General features: G+C 41.4%; 1 protein-coding gene across 4 annotated transcripts in view; it reads right to left on the bottom strand.

Moving 5' to 3' along the window:
- LOC121573308 (activating molecule in BECN1-regulated autophagy protein 1) overlaps positions 1-22463 on the bottom strand; it is a 91424-nt gene that overhangs the window by 60028 nt on the left and 8933 nt on the right. For all 4 annotated transcript variants that reach the window (XM_045214004.1, XM_045214008.1, XM_045214006.1 and 1 more), the window contains 4 exons: positions 22269-22355; positions 14484-14666; positions 10651-10731; positions 9918-10021 (listed from right to left, as the gene is read on the bottom strand). In XM_045214004.1, the coding sequence (XP_045069939.1) occupies positions 9918-10021; positions 10651-10731; positions 14484-14666; positions 22269-22355 (455 nt within the window). The remainder of the gene's footprint in view (positions 1-9917; positions 10022-10650; positions 10732-14483; positions 14667-22268; positions 22356-22463) is intronic.

Below are 22463 nucleotides of genomic sequence, written 5' to 3'. Positions count from 1 at the left end.
TGTTGCATTCATTTCTGACAGACCAATCATGACGCGTCAGTGGGGGGGGAGAGAGGAGGCCTAGACTCATGCAGGCTTAGAACATAGTCAGCTGCATACGTAGACAAACCATCAGCAATGAAAATAAATGACTTTTAAATGAAAAACCTACCCATTTAAAGGGCCCAATGCAAATGACATTTGATTATGTATAATCTGGGAAGTTATCTGCCCTTATGCCCTATTCACCCCATTTAGTTTTGTATAAAAATCAAATTAGCCATCGTCTCACAGTATTTCCATTCATCACTGTCTGCAATGCCCAAAAACCTCATGGCAGAATGATCTTATCTACGACGGATGATTGCTAGATTGAGGAAAATAAATAGAGTGAATTACCTATTCTCTGAGGAAGAGGGGAGCTATAACTAAAGATACCATCTGTAGTGCGCTGACTGAAACAGAGTGGAAGGGCTGTAGATCTTTAAAGAGTGGATTTCACATGTACTAGGCCTATACACCAGAAATACAAAGTGCATGATCGACCACCCCTTACATGTTTTATGAGAAATGTAACATTTGAAAGCAGACAGCGCTCAATAAGCTAAACATTTCTAATAATTTCAGGGTTTAAAATTCTTTGGAAAATCACGCTTCTCAGAATCAGTATGCTGGAGGTGGTACAGGGTATGGGGACAATGGACAAAAAAGGGAGTGGGCAAACAAGGGATGGAGAGAGCATAAGTGGTAGTACTTGAAGCATATTACTCATAGGCTGCATTTTATTTCCCCCTGGTCTCTCAGTTCAGATTTAAAACCAGACACATTTTCACAGCTCACCCTTATATAGGTAGAGAAGGGGTCAGGGGATCACAGCTAAGTGGAGTCACTGGTCCTAAGCCCATGGCCATGCAGACTACACCACTGTCACCATGGATGAGAGAGGACCCTCATTCTCTCACATGGGAGCTCTGCTCATAATAGTACCACATGGTGGGTTTGGAGATTACAACTCACAGACTTACTGCGCTCAAACATAAAATGAGAGGACTGATATAACACCACAAGGAGAAGACCCATGTTACAGTCACAAATGCAAATGCAGCCACTGGCCTTACATGAGTATCTGCAAATTCAGAGAAAAACTAGTACATGAATGCATATTTGAAAACACACAAATTCTTTATTCCGCACTATTAGCAGAGTAAGATCAGACTAGTCCGAATAAGGACAGTCATTTTCCAACATCACTTAAGAATTGCTCTGCTGGGGTTGGTTGCACTTTAAAAGGGAGAGGGAGGCACAAGTCTCAGAGAAAGACCCTTGTTGCTTTTCCCCCACAGCCATTTTTATACCAGTTGTGGTCTGAATGGCTGCTACTGCTGGTATTTGGTTCACATAGGGAGGTCTGAAACATCTGAATAATGGCCCCTTCCTGGCCACTCATATCCCCACATGGGTTGACCTCCCATAAACCAGATAACCTCTACTGCACATCTTGTTCTGTACATGAAAATGACATTTCTCCAGCAAGCTTGCTTGCTAGATGCTTATGGCTTTCTTTGTCAGGATACAGCTAGTGGTGTCTGTTTATGGCTGAGTTACAAATGTTCAGTAGGTGCTTCAAGCTACCCAGTGTGAATGCATCTGTTCAACAGAAGGCAGAGAAATGGGATGCAGCGCTTAAAATACATGAAAATAAACTAACAGTGGGTCCACTAACACATAAAACATATAATGTAGTGCTGCAGCAGCATGTAAAGTGGAGCTATATAGTTTGAGGTGTGACAACTGCCCAATAGCAGAGTAGGGAGTAATCACCATCTTATCAAAGTTACATGAAATCACAGCGGATTTGGTTGCTGTGGTTACATCAACAGTGCATTGAGGCATAGACTGATGAAATGTAGAGAGGAGAAAATCAACAAGGCGTGGTAATGGCCAAGATGATTTGTTGAATATAAAATAATTTACATAATGTTTAAGGCTGATAACAGGATTGAAATACTTAATTTAAATAAAAAAAAAAAAAAAAAACCAGGGAATATTCATGACAGCCTAGTACAAGAGCAATGCTGATCTCATTTGCCACACTATGAAATAATGTAAGGAATGCAACAAGGGCATTATATAAATGGAATCAGACTGACAATCAGTCTGTGTTCTGACAGTTTAAACTGTTTACATTTTGCCAGTAGAAAGTCAATCACGTCTAACTTCAACCACATACATTCCTGACAGAATCCGAAAGAAATCGATGTTAAAATAGTCAAAACTAGCCCAATGTGGTTTAGATCTGCAGAGTATTGCAAAGTGTATGTGTGCATGATTTTGAGTCAGTGTGTGAGTGAACGTGTCTAAAAGAGTAGCTCCATTACAAACTATTAGGTCTATACCCATTTTTCATGCTCTGAAAGTCCATAGAGGCTGTAACTGGCCTTTAGATGGAATGTAGCACAGCCTGCAAAGAGATCTGCTTTCGGGCTCGTCCAAGTACACATTTTGAAGGTACCATAAACAGCAGAAAGATGAATGAATTATGCAGAGGCCATAATAACTGGACAGGGAATAACTTTTTGGCAGATGAGGTGTAGCTTTTAGAGTCAAGTGTCCAACTACTGCTTGACCGTTCTTCATTTTGTGGGATGCCGCCAAGGAAAGGTTTGACTGAGCCAGCATTACTTGTGTTTTGCAAATCAACAAAACCATTCATCTACTAGAAAAAAATTATAATCTGCCACTCACCACACTGCCAGTGTGCTTTACTCAAAAGTGGAATTGAGCCTAAAGCACAGCAGAGTGATTACCAACGCCTTCCTTAAACCCATTTTTCATTTCCAAGAGCAGCGAGGAGATGGAGTCTCTGTAGAGTGAATTTTTCTAAAAGGGATCGTATACGGTTACTTTATCTCTGAACAATAACTTAATATAATGGACACTCTCTATTCTACCCACCGGGCCTCTGATGACGCTTAGCACTTACTTACTTAATAAAATAATACTTCATGGAGTAAGTAGGTAAGGTTTTTTTATCGTTTGGTGATGAGAAAGCTGCTGTCAGCCACAGCTCTCAGGAAAGTACTACAAAATCCAAATGCATATCCTTTGGGAATTTCCAGGCAACATTTTAAAGAGCCCATAACAGTATGAGGGCGCACTGGTGAGTTCCTGCCATAGACCCCGACTCAGCTCATCCTGAATTATCCCCATAAATGTCCGTCCATCATAAGATCTAGGAGGGGGGGGGGAGAAACATCTTCAAGTAATGGCCACCATCACTGGCTCCACAGCCACAGCTCAACACTACCCACTAGCTGGGGCTAGACAACATGCACAACACTCCATAGCCTCTAAAGCAGGGGTATTCAACTGGGAGTCCACGGACCCATAGGTAGTGCAGGGGGTCCGAGAAATAAATAAATAAATAAATATATATATAAAAATAAATGTATATTTCTATGTTTTTTTGAATATTGCTAGCAACAACAGAATAAACACATTTTGAATTACATACCTACAGTAGAAAAGAGGAGAATATAATTTCTAATGACGCCAACTTTCTTTCTCAACTCCTAATATTGAGCAAATTACACTCATTGGAGCTAATTGCACTCACTGGAGTATCTGACATAGGCTTTAAAAAAGCACTCACGAGTACCAGTCGCGGCAAGTGCCGCTGGCTGCTGGTAAGCTTTCTTGACTGCTGCCATTAGTGAAAATGTGTTTGGAGTTCCGTTTCTATCTAATAGGCTGTGTTAGAGTTTACACTTCCTCCTCCAATTATAATGTGGGGAGGTCAAAATAAAAAAACGATGTACCAAATCTATTAATATTTAAACGTTCATTACTTCTCCTTGCCATTCACCTGATAAGAAAAGGCGAGAACATTTGTTTTGTGCTAACATATGATGGGGGTCCCTGGGTCGCCGGTGCGAAGTCCCTGGGCAAGAAAAGGTTCAAGACCCCTGCTCTAAAGTCTTGCTTTATTGCATCCTGATGAAACATTGACAATAAATGATAGTCTCATAATATCCCAGATATTTTAGGCTTATTTTAGAGGGTACAACTTCTTTACGTGTTTATTGTAATAATGCAGTCCCTGTGCACACAGAATTCAGCTGGGTACACTTCCTGGGATATGACACACTGCACAACGGAAAATCTGTTGCCCGTCAAGCAATGGAGAAATGAGTCCAAAAGCAGGAAACTGCCTAAATCCCCAATGTATTGAGCTTAATGCTGACAGCTGGAAACTTCCACTTTTCTATGGTGAGTGCACATAACAAGCATTCATTGGTGACAACCGAGCAGCAGACAGCAGGCCGTCAGTATCCAGTCAGCATTTAGGCTAGTTACAGCCCGATCTGCAGTCTGATGACAGAAAATTCAGATATTCTAACATTGTTATCATAATGTCACATAACCCTCCCTGATCGTAGTCGGAACATCATTATCAGACAACCACTGCACAACTTCAATGTACACAACCAACCAACAGACAAATTCAGCAAAACCCAAGAGCATTGGTATTGAAAATGGTATTGTTAAGGGGAAACAAGACTACATAGCAAGCAGAATGCATTTCATACTTTCTATATCTGCTGAAAGTTACCCAAACAGGAAACGCAAAAAGAGGAGAAAAATATCAGGAGTGGGGATGCAATCAGCCACACTGGAGATCTCTGCTCAACACCATGACAATCCACTCCACTCTTATAAAAGGGGGTTCAACAGTTACACCTATTAATGACAGGTATGATGTTGGCAGGCTCTCCCACACTAAAACCACTACACTTTTCTGTCTGAGTGTCCATCAACCACAGCATCAAACGCCTCCAAGAGAGCTCCCATTCCGGAGATAAAAGGCTGTTGCTCTTCCATCTATAAAGAGAGATTACTGCATTACTGAGTCAGGAACCTCTAAGATATTCTAATGCAGCCACTCACAGACTCAGTAACCCCGGCCGGGACGCTTTGATTCAAACCATTTACAGTAACGGATCGTTTTTGTTATTTTGAAGAGCAAATACATCTGAAAAATGCAAATGACAAAAACTAAATTTTATATGAAAAAACAGTTTGGTTTACTCTTCGCTAATGCATTTCAACAGGAAACTTCTCTGAGGCTCGGTTTTCCATTGGGCTTTGGGGGATAGCCTAAGCACACACAGATTTCTGGAGGGCTAACAACGTGCAGGCATTGCATATTCAACAGCTTTCCCAATACAAAGTACATGGAGATGACTGTCAGACTTATTACATTTACATTTTAGTCATTTAACAGACGCTCTTATCCAGAGCGACTTACAGGAGCAATTAGGGTTAAGTGCCTTGCTCAAGGGCACATCGACAGTTTTTCACCTAGTCGGCTTGGGGATTAGAACCAGCGACCTTTCGGTTACTGGCACAACGGACAGAGTCTGAGCCAACTGGGTGATGGTGTACTTCGAACAGGGATGGGCAATTTAAGATGAGGGTGGGGGCCACAAAAAAAATAAAAAATCTGCACTCCCGATGAGGGGCCGCAGTGGTTTGTGGTTTCGGGGATACAGCAAAACATGCAATTCTACACATTTTGCCATTGGACGTATGGAAAATTAGCAGTTTTAAAGCAAGTTTGCTGCAATTCTACACATTTTGAAATGGGGCAGAGATAAGATTTTGTAGTTTTGAATATGATATGAGTGAGAGTGACCAACAACCTTTATGGGGGCCACCTCAGTCGGTAATTTGACCATTATTCCTAGATGTTTAGATAACTGGCTGCTAGACTAACTTACTAATCAATCTGAAAAAATGTAGCTGACATGGGCTAATTGAGTGACAGTCAGTGACTGACATAAGAGAAAACCTGCTGATGCACAACCAAATTTCGAAATTGCACATAGTGTATTCTACCATTTTAACTCTCAACATTAAGTTGATACCCTGACTAAGTTCCTAGAAAAATTTAATTGTGGCGGGAATGAATTGATCCACGGGCCTATGAAGGGGGGGGGGTCGCCAGTTTCAAAGCCCTGACAGAGGGTTGCAGTAAAGGTGAAAGGACAACAATGACATAGGATATTCAATTGCACAGCTAAAGAAAATAGCTTGAGCAGAAAAACAATTGAAGCAGTGATCAGGAAGAGATGTTGGAAATGAGGAGGTGGTACACTATACACACTCATCAGTTTGGGACTTGCTCATGTACATATGTTACTCCTCAACATATGCCTTCTGTTACACATATTTACTTTCGCCAGGAATGTATCAAAGAAAAACATGAAGTGCTCTTTAACATGCATAATGCTGTTCTCAACCCTCCCACCTGTTATCAGCATGGGAGCTGCTACTGCAAATTCCAAGGTACATGAGAATAAATTATATGACTTATCAAAGGGTGAACCTTAAAGGAGGGAATTGTTTTCTTCTATACATCATCAAGGAAGTAGCTCCTTATACGAGTTAAGCCCAAGAGATTTACTTTGGAGGAGAGGTGGATTTAGGATGGAGGGACAGAAAAGAAACAGAACATAGGAAAGCTGGAAAGACAACAATGGAGGGTTGGAGGAGAGAGAAGAGGGGTGAAGAGAAGGCGAAAAGAGTGAGAGAAAATGACTTATCAGAGACCGAAGGTGAATGAGGTTATAGGCGACTGAAGCAGGGCAAAGTGACAAGAGAGTGACAAGACCCTCTTTTCACAGTATGTCAGAGAGTTGGAGCCCCACATAATAAAATACACCTGGCATATCCTCTCTCCACTTGGCTGCACATGTGAGATTACCCTGAAGTTCATATTTTTTGTTTGGCGGCAGTCCCAAGACAAAGCCCAAGTTGGGGAAGAGGAACATTGGGCCCCTTGCTGTTCAACTTCTGGGAAAGAGCCAACATGACCGACGGACTGTCTTTGAGCTAGCTGCCTTAATGAATTACGACTTCCTGTCTCACTGATACAACATGCCTCCAGATACACTTACTGCCACATCTGAACATGCACTTAGAGACTGATACTAAATATTGAATTAAAACAGTATGGATTAAAGCACAAACCATTCTATATTGCATCATACACATGCCAAATGGTTTGACCTCTGGTTAATGTAGTGCACTACATTACTCAATGATGAGAATACAAGTTCTGGGCTAAATCCACTGCCCTATTGCTGACGACATTGTGCTTTTTAATTTCATAAAACATAAGAGCAGCCAATAGATTATGGTCACAGGCCATCAAACAAAAACTCACAATATCACAAAGTTTCACAGGACTATAAGCTGTGGCCTGTGACAATAAACTGAAGAAAATAAAAGCTTTTTGATGTAATATTTCCTTAATGTTTCATTAGGTTATGATTAACAAAATACTTAGAGCAACTGATATCATTTTATATCAAACCAACAGTAGATGGGGTCATGCAGACCAAAGACCTGATTAGGTGACAATAGGCTAAGTGAACCATTAATTAATAAATGGGAGCAAAGAAGAGATTGCAAAGTATCTGAGCAATGGGACCTTGCACAGGAACAACAAATCCAGAATGTTTTTAGTCAACTTCACAAGTGGAATGGCCCTTTATGGAAAACAAAGCAGAATGAAAAAAGGATAATGCACAACAAGATTAGCTTACATGTGATTTAAAACACTATGTGTGCCATCAATGGTTTTGAGCTGTTCCATTTATGATACATTCTGTTTTGACTTGAAACCCTTACTTTGCCATGGATGTATCGAAAAGGGAAGAACAGAGGCACTAAAATAGCAGCCACTGAAATAGAAGTGTACAGACCTGAAGTATTGTGTGTTATGCATTAAAAGCTGTACGGCTGAGGGCCTTTATGTAAGGGTGTCATCAGTTCCAGCAATATCGATGTTGCTGGCATATCTGTGAACTGATATACATGCCCCAACCAACATGTCAATGCACAGAGGGGTGAAAGGCTGACACATCTGCCACCAGCCCAGTCAAAGGAGAAAACCCCCAGAGGGGGACAAGAGAGAGAGAGCAGAACTAAAAGCAACTTCTCTATAGTCATGCATTGCAATACAACACAGTACTTGCTACTTGGTTATATGGTTAATATCATATGAGTCTCTGGCATCGAAAATATGGTGCTAATTAAAAAAATTTAAGAAAGTTGGACAAAGATGGGAGATGGTAGATGCTACTAAGTGCAGTTAATGTCCTTAAATAGAAATATGGATTAATGATGTATGATTTCCTGGTACGATGGAAATAGTGGGGAACTGAGCCAAAAATATTCAGAACAACCATTGTCTGTGTTTCTATCAGATCATTTCCATTTTGTGTGGTGCCTGAACCTGCAACCCTCTCTGTCCACTCCATTACTGTCCCTCTCCACTGGGATTGGTAATTGCAGTGGGTTCACTCAGGGTTAGAGACTGAGCAGATAATATCACCCTGCCTGTTCCCTTCTCTCCTGACCTCTGGGGTGACAATGAGATGTCATCGCAGGTCACCTTCTCCATTTACAAATTCTCTTTCTGCTCAGACACTGATTGGCCATCAAGATGAGAAGGGACACAGCCTCGACTCGGTTTAGCTGCTCAACTGTCTCTTAAACTCTGAATGACATGTGCACTGTACCTCATGTCTTTATGCAAGTTTAAATTAAAATGCACTTTTTGTATCACCAAAATGAACAGTGAACCCCTAAAAGACAAAACCCTTTCATTGAAAAAAGATAACTGCCAGTTATATAAATGTGCACCAGCATTATTTATTTTTGGAATGATTAAAGATTTGCATTTCTATCTCTTACATAAAGAAACATTTACATATACAAGTATATGGTCACTACTGTCCTCTGCTGGTGAAAATGATAAATATGTATATATTTTTAAATATGAATATATAAAAAAGCCAGTTCTCAATTTTCACTACATTTACACAGCATACAAAAACAAAAGAAGACTAGGCCATCTATGAACAAGCTATGCTGAATGGCTGTGAAAGGTAATTTAAAGTCAAACAACCCGTACGCTGCTGTGGCATTCCAAGAGCAACATTACAAACCATCATCAACACAGGTGGCACAGTAATCAGCGTAGGAAGCAACTGGAGGGCTGGGCGGAGAACATCTCTCCTGACTCAATAGGCACAAAACCGGATGTAATTTCTCTGTTTATTAACTAGACGTCACAAACACACACACACAGGCACACACAAATGTAGGAACTTTTCATTCAAATTGAAAGGAAACACTAATTGTAAAACATTTGGTATTGGTAGGAGGTTTCAGCAGTGGGCAAGACACAATGACGGTGATACAGTACAATGACAAACAACACTAAACAACACTGTGCAGTCACAGCAGCACTCTCCTCTAATTTCTCGCAGTGACTATCGGTCATTGTCAGACAATGAAAGCAAAGGGTGAGCGGGACTATTTGGCTTGGCATGAGCTGTGAATATGTGTTCTACCTTTGGGTATGTGGAGTCAGAAACCATTAATAATGCCAAAGCATGCTTGAGACGGGACTTCAGAGAAACTCACATTTCTACACATGAATCATGTCGGGGGGGGGGGAATAGTTTGATAAGTTTGCTCTTTGGAGCTGGTGTGGGCGTTCCAGCATTTTTGCAAGAGTGTGGGCGGCAGGGGAAAGAGGTTCTGAAGCACTCTCGTCGACGAATTCATTATCTGCAACGTCCACATCAATACCACTGGAGCATGTGGATTGTGCTCAAAAAGCGTGGGTGGAGAGCACAGGGCAGTCATTACGCAGAGGCCCTCTTCGCAAACACTTACCTGTGCTTCTGCACTAATACTCATGAGTGGCTGAACTGCTCATCCATCTGAAATGGCACATTGTGGGCAACAAGGTCCTAAAGCACCAACGTGATCTGAAATATTATAGGAATGCCAGCTCTGCTAGCAACCTAGTTTCCAAAACAGAAACACGAGACAAAAACACGAGGGATATCTCTGCCTACCTGCTAGGACCCTGTTGACGGAGGAATGGGTGGCCAGGCCAGGCTGGCCCCTCTCATGGTGGAAGATCCCAGCATATGGCAGATACTCAGGCAGTAGGAACCTCCTTGAAGAAACACACAACTGACAGAGTTTACTCACCCCATAATTAAGATGACATGAGAAAATTGGAGACCATCTCTGTTGCGTAATAGGGGACTAAAAAGCACAGGCACGTTTTTATAATAGCCTTACTTGACTCTACATTGGTGCCCAAACTGATGATTGTGCTAATGCTCAGCACTGGTTTTGGGTAGACAGATTCAATTCAAACTTGAGAATATGTCAAACATTTCCTGTATATTAATCCTCGGGACACAGAGTCCTGTTATGTCATTGGCTGCTCATATCATTGGCCAAAAAACATCCATTGGAATATGGAGAGCCAATCAGTATAATCTATTCAGAGTCCAGGAGGACAAATGATGAGATTAGGATAAATTGACCATCTTCTGTTTTCCTGTATCTTTTCTTTTTTAGCTATGTATTTACAGTATTTATTGTATGCTGTGTGATGCTGTTTTTTTATTGTTGGGATTGCTGTTGTTTTTGTTTGTTTTCTTTGTATTGTGTTCCATCAGGGACCACGTTGGAAACAAGTGGAATCGCTTTAACGTGTTATCCTTTGGGTTGTACTCCGTGCATCTTTTTCCCAATAAATAAATCAATAAAATAATCAAAATCAGGGCCACCCACCGGGGAACAAATCTGCCAAGCGAGGGGGCAGACATACGAGCGTTGCGTGGAGCTCTGTATCTGGCGCGATCACCGTTATCCCTGTGAAGACAGACAGACAGTCAGACAGACAGAGAGAGGGAGATAACAGACAAACACATACAAGGAGTACCTCAAATTAAAAGCCTCAGCTTAACTGAGAGACCGTAGCTGGCCTCACTATATAGTGGAGGCTCACTTAAAAGTTTGACGTTAGCCTAACTTATTATTGGCTTGAGCTTGAGACCCAGACCAAATAGAGAAAGTTGCAGTACTGCTTGTGATCATCCAGCAGCCTCAAAAAACCAAGCAACCAAACAGAAACTCCAGAGAAGATTTGCAAAAGTTTGAAATGCTGCAATGCATAAAGATGGTTATTTAAAGGTAAAGATGGTTATTTATGGCACCAATGGTTCTTCTCACAGGTTTGAAAGACTGCTAGTAAGTGGGCCCCTTTTTAACAACACATTCAAAAGGAGGAAAAACAAAGGCAAAAGATTTCCAGGCTGAGGAGACACTGTATAGAATCAGGACGGCATGTGGCCTAGCGGTTAAGAGCGTTGGACCAGTAACCGAAAGGTAGCTCATTCAAATCCCTGAGCAGACTAGGTGAAAAATCTGTCGATGTGCCCTTGAGCAAGGCAGTTAACCCGAATTGCTCCTGTTAGTCGCTCTGGATAAGAGTGTCTGCTAAAATGACTAAAATGTAAATATCTGACCTTGCAAAGGAAGACTGTGCCATTACAGCAACATTGGTTCCTGTAATTTATTCGCTGACCCCAGGAGGAACTAAATATGCATAATATTTCCATCAGAGTAGAGTATCAGCTGAGAGGACAAGGCCTCTGTGATCCACTGGACATTTCATTTTCAGAATTTGCTTTACACTTCTTGAACACTGTGACAATGTGAAGGATGCGAGAGAGCGGAAATCTGACGAACGTGGAGCCTCTGAAAGTATTCTAATCGGAAAGCAGGTGGAAATAGAGATGCTTTCATAAATATACATTTCAATAACTGATATGAAATGTGCCAACACTCGTATACCCTCAGCAATGAATTTTAAGTCGGGCAGTCAGGTTGGCGGAATAATTCATGAACCAAATCGGTGAGGTCATATTGTGTCTTTGAAGATGCCCCATCTCACATCAGTCACCCAGAACTGCATTTTAATCCCGGCAAAATGTTGTTCGCTTCGACTGCAATGATACTCTGTGGCTGACTGGCTGTATAACTTCATTCTATGTATGAGGCTCAAGTCGAATGTAAACCTATTTTGCTGACCATGTTATAAATGTCTAGTTAACTGGCCTAGGAGGACTTCATAGTCTGTTTGCAAGTTTAAAAACTAAAAATGGGGACAAGACGCACCCGCAGGTAAGTTAAAGAAATGTCCAGCCTCATTCTTCGCAAGCGTAGAAAACTAACTCATTTAGATTAATCCACAAGTCCTTTGGGCAAGGAGATGAGCAGAAATGAGAGCTAATAAGTGGCCTAGTGATAGCTGCTTTCTGAGGAAACCGGCCACAGCGCCATTTGAATTGTCAATATTAAACCGCTGTTCTCTTCTCTCTCTCTGATCAGCATGTTACGAAACAGGCTGAGGGTTTGGAAGAGAATTAGGCTACAGCTCTAGAATGATTTCAGTGGCGGAGGACCTGAAGAAAGAGAATGGGCCAGACTGGGGAAATGTGCCGTTCTCAAGGGGAGTATAATCCTGATTCATCTATAGTCTGAGCCTGCTGCTGTATATGTTTTCACAGCACTGTAATCTAGGTTTACTTTCACTGTTTGCTGGTTCCATTACAATGAGTGAATCCTTACATCATTCCAAAAGCGCCATAGGGTTTTGCTGGCTATAAGGGCATGTATATACATTGTGCAACAGGCACATCGTGACCAGTTTAAAGAAAAAGGGAAAATCTGTTCTCAGTTATTCTGCGAGAATTTTCACAAAATATATGATTTTGTGAAAATCTAACAAAACACCTATCAATTGTGTGTATTGTGTTAAGAATTAATTGGTTTTTAATTACTTAAAATCACCAGTAGCATCCTTCTCCAGAAAGACATAGCTCAGACAGGGCTCCAGGCTAACGTTTTACCTGGTGGTACTGGTTCCACTAACTTTTTTAGTTGGTGGCACCAGCCCATGATTTGGTCGCACCAACATTTTGTGTAACGCAATAGAAAAAATACTCATCATCTTATAAAGTCCTTCGCAGTGCTTATGTTTTTTGTATTTTTTTACATTTCCAAGCAGGAATGCATGATTCAAGTAATTTTGATGTGCAACCAACAGTAAACCAGTTTTGGTCATTAATTTTGGGTTAACAATTAGGCTATTGTTGCTATATTTTACTGTCACAATAGGGCTCCAGACATTTCATATTTTTTTGCTCAATAGAGATCCATTTGCCTACATGATTTTGTGTACTAGCTAATAGGCTAATTCATTTGGGGCTAATTCACCACCCGAGGAAGTGAAAACACAAAACACATTAGCTAGATCGCTAATTGTAAATATTGCTCATAGTTAGCCGTGTAATTGATCAATCTAACTGTACATTTAACGTCCTAAAAACTTTCCAGTGGTACTAGCACGGACTGCAAAATGGCCAACGTGCACGAGGCTCCGCATCTCAAAGACATACTGTACCACAAACTTTGGGTTTTAAAACGGTGCCAATCACTCATTGAGAGTTGAGAAACGTCACACCCCAAGAAATCTGAGACCCCCCTCTCTTCAACGAACAACAGCGTTGTGTCTGTGATGCATGGACCCATCCCCCATACTGTTAATTGCCCTCACTATGGCTGCAAAGTTCTGATCCACGCCAATCATCTAAAACAATTGGGAAGGAGAAGCCTAAATCTGGAATGGGGGATAAGGGGATGTCGTCTTGTTATAATTCCCTAAATCCCACCAGGCTCAATAATGAACGACAGGGTGGCAGCACATGTCTAATCTTGTCTGAAGAGAACAGACACGGTCTCACACTGATGAGGAGCTGACGCCACACCATGCAATGACCCAGTTATAACTAGCAACATGGAGATTGGACCGTTTACATACTGTAGGAAAATGTCCTAGCTGGTTTGATGTAACTCTGAATCCAACCCAATGGACAATAACTGGCATTCTAAAATAGTTGATAGAGTGACAAAATAACTTCGTTGTTCATTCTGACAAACAGTTCTTATCATTATATAAAAGATGTCCTTAATTGCTGGAGAGAAATAGCGCCAGGGGAATTCCTTTGACCTCATTCGGCCAAAGATGCTACAGTACAAAGTATAAGTCCTGGGAGCGTTTGAGTGTTCCAAACCACTGACCCTGGAGTATCATGGCCCTGCAAGCAACACCATCCCCCTGCACCTTTATCATAGCCAGGACAGAGGCAATTAACATGTACACATTAAAGGGGAAAGAAAACTCAGGCATTCGATATGCAAGTTATTTTGGTAGGAGTGTTTTTCTACTGCGGCTTTGTTAGTCAGTCATTATGCATTCCAGATCATACCGAGGGCGTGTGGAGGCATAATGCAGGGAATTCATTTCTCTCAACCATTGGCAATGGTGCCTCCCCTCTGACACCAACTTCACAGCAAAATCCACTGACAGAAAATCACAGCATTCTGCTATGGTATGGTTTTATGCTAATTATTCCATTGATAGTGCTTTTTGTGGAATAAATCCCAAAGCTCTCGACAATTATAGGATGTTTTATCATAATGGGTTCTGTAAATGTCTTCATGAACAATAGTCAAGGGATACAAAAGGCATTGGATGTTGTAGGTAGAAGACAACTCACTCAAACTCCTCAAAGTCCACCTCATTGTTCTCAATGGAGGGGGAGGAGTTGTTTCCTGGGCTGTCCAAGGTGGATGAGAGAGGCCGCAGTCGGCTCTGGTAGCGCAGTGATCGTTGGCGAATGCTGTCCCGCCGAGATAAGTACTGAATCATCCGCTGGGCGTAATATGCAGCAGGGGACAACCTGTGAACACAGCAAGGACACACAACTAAAATCAATGGTGATCAGATAACCCAAAGGCAATATTTTACATTTACATTTTAGTCATTTAGCAGACGCTCTTATCCAGAGCGACTTACAGGAGCAATTAGGGTTAAGTGCCTTGCTTAAGGGCACATCGACAGATTTTTCACCTAGTCGGCTCGGGGATTAGAACCAGCGACCTTTTGGTTACTGGCACAACGCTCTTACCCACTAAGCTACCTGCAATAGACCACAATGGAAATAAGCCTGACTTTATTGTGCTATCCCAGTCACGTTTTTTTTTTGTATGCACTGTGTAGATATGTATTTGTTTGAACTGACAAATAAAATCAAGCAAACCAAGCAGAAAGCAGTGCTAATACCAGAAAAAACTGAACAAACCCAAGACCATGTATTGTCAAGAGCCCACATATGGTAAAGATGGAGCAGGCTTCTCTAAAAAACAAAGTAAACTTCCCTCTCTTCCATGCTTCAACTCTCAGGGCCATAGTTACAATGTGGTTCAATTACTGACTGATCCAAGTGGATAAGCCTTGAGCTGCACTCCGGTACCACAGCACTAAACCTACACAGGGAGGGCAGCTCGGAAGCTAACTGAACACAGAGTGCTCCCCATGTAAACAGAGCTCAGAGTATATAGGCAGCTGAGATCCAGTGAGTTACACCACATTGGAAGACTATAGACCAGGGCTGGGAAACTGATGGGGGTAGGGGCCACAAAAAAATCTGAACTCATCACGAGGGGCCGCATTGGCTCACGGGTCTGTGTACCCACATCCATAACCACACACACGCAGTCAGAGCCGGCCCTAGCCTTTTGGGAGCCCTAATTGAAATTTGGCGTATTTCTAACTAATTTCAACAAATTCTACTCATTTTGTCATAAAAAAAAAATATATATATATATATATATATATATATATTATAATTTGACTCAATTAGTCGGGGCATGAACTCTACAAGGTGTCAAAAGCATTCCACAGGGATGCTGGCCCATGTTGACTCCAATTCTTTCCACTGTTGTGTCAAGTTGGCTGGATGTCCTTTGGGTGGTGGACCATTCTTGATACACACGGGAAACAGTTGAGCGTGAAAAACCCAGCAGCATTGCAGTTCTTGACACACTCAAACCAGTGTGCCTGGCACCTACTACCGTACCCTGTTCAAAGGCACTTAAATATTTTGTCTTGCCCATTCACCCTCTGAATGGCACATATACAATCCATGTCTCAATTGTCTCAAGGCTTAAAAATCAGTCTCCTCCCCTTTATCTACACTGATTAAAGTGGATTTAACAAGTGACATCAAGTGATTAACCTGGTCAGTCTACGTCACGGAAAGAGCAGGTGTTCCTAATGTTTTGTACACTCAGTCATGGTCAAAAGTTTGAGAATGACAAATATTAATTTTCACAAAGTCTGCTGCCTCAGTTTTTATGATGGCAATTTACATATACTCCAGAATGTTATGAAGAGTGAACAGATGAATTGCAAAGTCCCTCTTTGCCATGAAAATGAATTTAATCCCAAAAAAACATTTCCACTGCATTCCAGCCCTGCCACAAAAGGACCAGCTGACATCATGTCAGTGATTATCTCGTTAACACAGGTGAGAGTGTTGACGAGGACAAGGCTGGAGATCACTTGGTCATGCTGATTGAGTTAGAACAACAGACTGGAAGCTTTAAAAGGAGGGTGGTGCTTGAAATCATTGTTCTTCCTCTGTTAACCATGGTTACCTGCAAGGAAAAACGTGCCGTCATCATTGCTTTGCACAAAAAGGGCTTCACAGGCAAGGATATTGCTGCTAGTAAGATTGCACCTAAATCAACCAATTATTCATTTTCTCTGATGAATCCCCTTTCCGATTGTTTGGGGCATCCGGAAAAAAGCTTGTCCGGAGAAGACAAGGTGAGCGCTACCATAAGTCCTGTGTCATGCCAACAGTAAAGCATCCTGAGACCATTCATGTGTGGGGTTGCTTCTCAGCCAAGGGAGTGGGCTCACTCACAATTTTGCCTAAGAACACAGCCATGAATAAAGAATGGTACCAACACATCCTCCGAGAGCAACTTCTCCCAACCATCCAAGAACAGGTGACGACCAATGCGGTTGGTGACGACCAATGCCTTTTCCAGCATGATGGAGCACCTTGCCATAAGGCAAAAGTGATAACTAAGTGGCTCGGGGAACAAAACATCAAAATTTTGGGTCCATGGCCAGGAAACTCCCCAGACCTTAATCCCATTGAGAACTTGTGGTCGATCCTCAAGAGGCGGGTGGACAAACAAAAACCCACAAATTCTGACAAACTCCAAGCATTGATTATGCAAGAATGGGCTGCCATCAGTCAGGATGTGGCCCAGAAGTTAATTGACAGCATGCCAGGGCGGATTGCAGAGGTCTTGAAAAAGAAGGGTCAACACTGACTCTTTGCATAAACTTCATGTAATTGTCAATAAAAGCCTTTGACACTTATGGAATGCTTGTAATTATACTTCAGTATACCATAGCAACATCTGACAAAAATATCTAAAAACACTGAAGCAGCAAACTTTGTGAAGACCAATACTTGTGTCATTCTCAAAACGTTTGACCACGACTGTATATGTCTGCAATTAAAGCATGCTGGACAGTTTTTTTAATACAATGAACAAAAATATAAACGCAACATGTAAAGTGTTGGTCCCATGTTTCATGAGCTAAAATAAAAGATTCCATACATTTTCCATACGCACAAAAAGCTTATTTCTCTCAAATTGTGTGCACAAATTTGTTTACATCCCTATTAGTGAGCATTTCTCCTTTACCAAGATAATCCATCCACTTGACAGGTGTGGCATATCAAGAAGCTGATTAAACAGCATGATCATTACACAGATACACCTTGTGCTGGGGACAAAAGGTCACTCTAAAATGTGCAGTTGTGTCACACAACACAATGCCACAGATGTTTTGAGGAGCGTGCAATTGGCATGCTGACTGCAGGAATGTCCATCAGAGCTGTTGCCAGAGACTTGAATGTTAATTTCTCTACCATAAGCCGCCTCCAATGTCGTTTGACAGAATTTGGCAGTACGTCCAACCAGCCTCACAACCGCAGACTACCTGTAACCACGCCAGCCCCGGACCTCCATACCCGGCTTTTTCACCTGCAGGATCGTTGAATTTCTGCACACACTGTCAGAAACCGTCTAAGGGAAGCTCATCTGCGTGCTCGTCGTCCTCACCAGGGTCTTGACCTGACTGCATTTCGGCGTCATAACCGACTTCAGTGGGCAAATGTTCACCTTCGATGGCCACTGGCACGCTGGAGTGTGCTCTTGACGGGTGAATCCCGGTTTCAACTGTACCGGGCAGATAGCAGACATAATTCCTGGAAGCTGAAAATGTCCCAGTTCTTTCATGGCCTGTTTGGGATGCTCTGGATCGACGTGTACGACAGCGTATTCCAGTTCCAGATAATATCCAGCAACTTCGCACAGCCATTGAAGAGGAGTGGGACAACATTCCACAATCAACAGCCTGATCAACTCTATGCGAAGGAGATGTGTCGCGCTGCATGAAGCAAATGGTGGTCACACCAGATACTGACTGGTTTTCTGATCCACGGCCGTAACTTTTTTTAAATTAAGGTATACAGATGCATATCTGTATTCCCAGGTCATGTGAAATCCATAGATTAGGGCCTAATGAATGTATTTAAATTGACTGAGTTCCTTACATGAAATGTAATTGAGTAAAATCTATTTTTGTTCAGTGTAAATACTAAAACTATAAATTGTCTTCATCAGGATTCGCTAAACTGAGAACATTGTGTAGAAATTGTTTTGGAATCTGAAAGCTTGTATGGTATATCTACAGCCTAGTCGGAGTACCCAGATCGAGGAAAATGGATGTTGTTAGATACTGTAAATAATAGCCTAAACTGGGAAGTTATGGGCTAGGGCCACAGACTACAGTATTAAGATTTAATTCAATGTGTTCAAGAGTCAGAAGAGGTGAAGGAAGAGATATAGCCAAATCATGTTAGTTTGTGCTGCTGACAGCAGACAAGGTGGTCTGGGACAGTCAATGTTGACACTCCACAGACATAAATAGATAAGTCCATCCAAATGACATAACTAGTAGAAGATTGGGATTTTTTACAAAACCAACACCCATCCATGCAATTATCACAAGTCAAGTTGTGTGCACACCTCAGTCTAGCTTTCCCATTGATTGTATTACCAGGACTCAATGAGCATGCAATACTTTGGTATTAAGATAATGTTTCTTGAAATTAGTGTACCCTGCTATGCCATCCCTGCATAGCTGTTCATGTCACAAATGAGTTAATCTGCCTGGACAATTATTTGAATAGGTGGAAAAACCTGAGTAACATTAATCAAAAAGTTATTGCATGGCATTCAACCATGTAACCAATATGCCCAGAGAGTCAGCAATTGGATTACAACGAAGATACTGGATTGGAAATGAAAACGAGTACGGGAAAATAAATCAACACCTGGCAAGTATTAAAAGTGATACTAAATTGACTCTACAAATTAGTTTGTCACATCTACCATCAATTCCACTGAAGCTTTATGAATCTGATGTGACAGACCTGTCAAACCTGTTCAAAATGGCCAAAATAAAGGAATCAGGTTCCATTACAGGACAGCATCTTTTGATAACTGGATATCCTAGAAACTAAATCATAAATCTCTACTCTGGAGTTTAGAATGCACTGGGAAGAGATAGTGTTATTTTCTACAGAGTTTCCAATACTCCAGAGGTGAGAAGGAACAGCAGTGGCCATGTATATCTATGAGGTCTGCCCACGAGGAAACACTATCAAAGACACTGTCAAGCTCTGAAACAGGTTAACAGCAGAGATTATGCGAGTTTGGACACCATTTACTCTTAAATGTAGTTATTTCCTGGCTGCAAGTCATACTGGCAAATTACACATGACAAGGCACCTACAAAGCCCCACTGGCTTTCTCACAATGTTCAATGGAAATGATTTGTGGAATTCCCTAGAAAAGGCTTTCTAGGAACTGGCCATAAAAGGACCCATTTTCACTTCAGATACTTTAGCTGTCTCAATGCATTGTATTGGAGGGTTGCCAGCATGTAAGAAAATGTTCATGGCCAGAACATAATGGGAAATGTTTCCATGTGGGAACTATTTGTAACTGTTACTCTTGCAGATAGGCCTCGGCTGCGTCTTACTCTTGAATGTTTGAGGATATTAAATGGAAGAGGAACTAGATTTGGATTTTCAAAGTAGAAAAACTTTAACTGATCCTTATATTCAGTCTGAATATGCCTTTTGCCTTTGGGAAATTCTGATTGTTGGTTGAGGACCTCTTTTTACTGAGGAATGTGGTTGTTGTTTATGATTGTGTTTGGTACTTTCTGTATTTTCTATGATCCTATGCTGCCTTGATTGTGTAAGTGTTTGTCATGCATGGCGCCCATGTAAAAGACGTTGGTCTTAACAGGACTCCACCCTGCCTAAATAAAGTTTAAATACATTTAAGTGACAGAATAACGAGGTGAGAGGGAAGTGTTGCCGCTATCCTCACCACTAGATAGGGTGTTAGGCTTAATATCACAGGTCAAAGAAAATGACGACAGAGTGAGAAGTCAATTGTCAAGTGTCCACTCTCTCCCAAAAGTTGGTTGTACTGATCATTTTGTCCCTGCCCTGGGTCACAAGTTGATTTTCAATATTGCACCTTGGTTCCTGAGCGGAGCAGCTCTGTCCCTAGATGAATGTGTTTTTACTGAGAGGACTAGGCCCTACTCTCCACCTCACAAGGTCACCACCTTGGAGGTCTGCTGGCAGTCAATCCCAGACACTAAATTCAGAACCACCAGGCTCAGAGCAGACCCGGTGTAATTCATCACTCTTCAGCAAGGCAGTATTAGAAAGGTAGGACACTTTGCTCAAAGGTCTAAGAAACATCACAACCTGTGTAGGCCTGCAATGTATAAAAATGTATTACCATGAAAATACCATGTCCTAGCTCCATTTATATTTAATGACGACCAGGTCCAATTCCATTTATAACAGTGATAATGTATTTCAAAGAACTGCGTGCATTAGAAAAAGTCAATATATGCTACACGGCTAGCCAACTGGCAGATGTTAAGGGAAGTGACCTTTGACAATACTTAATGTAAGCATCATATGCTTGAGGCTATAAAGTCTAGTTTGTCTTACAGTATATAATGTTCAATGCTATCACATATTGTTGCCTGAGAACCACAGAGACAAGTGTGCACAGGTTGGTGAAATGGTAGTCTCGCGTAGCCATTCTTCCAAAAACGTTGTCACGCCTCCTTTTGAGGTCTGAAGAATTTTGTATTAGCCGAAACGGTTTGAATGGTCCGCTGGAATGGTCCCCCACGACTGTTGAAGGAGAGCTGCGTCTTAAGCTCCGCCCAAGCAAGGCATTTGATTGGTTTGACGTGTTGTGAGTATAGGATTATTTTATGTATCATTATGGCACATGTAGGGAGATGCCAAAGGTAAAATATAATAAACATGTTTGATATTTTATAATCCAGATACATGCTTAAATAAGGAATATAGACATGAAGTATATGCTGTGTTTTAAATGAATGCATGTGTTCTTTCACAGAGGCTCTCAAACAGTGTGCATTACATTCGTTTTTTTAAGAAGGGGCCTAAGCCACGCAGCCAATAGAATGATAGAATGAGAGGCTTCATATTGAAAAAAGCATTCATGACATTTTGGAGTGGACAATGTGTAACAGCTGGATGTTGAGAAAGAAGGGTGGGGCAGAACTAAAATAAGTTAGGAATGTATGCATGTTTTTTTCATATGTGTGTATATAAGAGATCTCTAAGCCAGAGAGAGACAGTTGTTCCATGGAGCAAGCTCAGGCTTTGTTATGCAATAAAGTCTAATTCTTGAATTCACAAGCTCCGGTGTCTTGAGAGATATTTTTGAGTTGATTATCTCTTAGTCAAATATTTCTACGACATGAAGCATCAGATTTAGACCAGGTCTCCACCCCTTTTTAGCTAATTTAGGCCAGACTTCACCAGGCTTCCAGCCTGGTTCTCTACGCAGCTACTGAAATGATTATGTTTACAGTGGGAACATTTGTCATTTGTTTGCTGGCTTGTCTGCACCTGTTAGAGCACTACACGAGGTCCGAAGGGCCGAACTGAAAATGTGTTATATTTCCTTGCCATCAAAATTTGCCAAAAATGGTGCTCTATCCATTGTTTTTAGAATTGTCAATGCTCCTGACTGTCTCCCTTATGTTCAATGATTGATAGACAGACAGTGTAGAGACTGTCTAAAGGTAGGTCCAATATCATTTCTGCACAGTTTCGATTTGGTTTTAGTCATGTTATTTTATTTATTTTTACTCAAACCACCTGAGGGCGAATCTATGTTTGAGACCCCCATTTATCGAAGTGGCAATTTATTGTTGGTCCTTGTAGTGTATGCTACATGCTAATCTAGTATGCTTGGTTGAAAAATGTGAATATTCTCATGAATTACATACTTCAAGTAAAACATCAATAGCCCTGACCACTTGCCACAAGACTCACCTGGCAGGATCTGGATAAATAGGATGGTCCCGGGAGACAGATATGTCATATCGAGACTGCGACATATGAGATGACTCCAAAAGCCTCCTATGAAAGAGAAACAGAGCAAAGGGCATGGTTAGATGTTTATTTCCACTAAGGAAAACACCACAAACAAAGTTGTTGTACCCGTTGTTTAATGATCAGCCCATATTC

Source organism: Coregonus clupeaformis, unplaced genomic scaffold, assembly GCF_020615455.1.
Source record: "Coregonus clupeaformis isolate EN_2021a unplaced genomic scaffold, ASM2061545v1 scaf0180, whole genome shotgun sequence".
Taxonomy (NCBI): Eukaryota; Metazoa; Chordata; class Actinopteri; order Salmoniformes; family Salmonidae; genus Coregonus; species Coregonus clupeaformis.
This window is presented reverse-complemented; position numbering and strand designations above follow the sequence as displayed.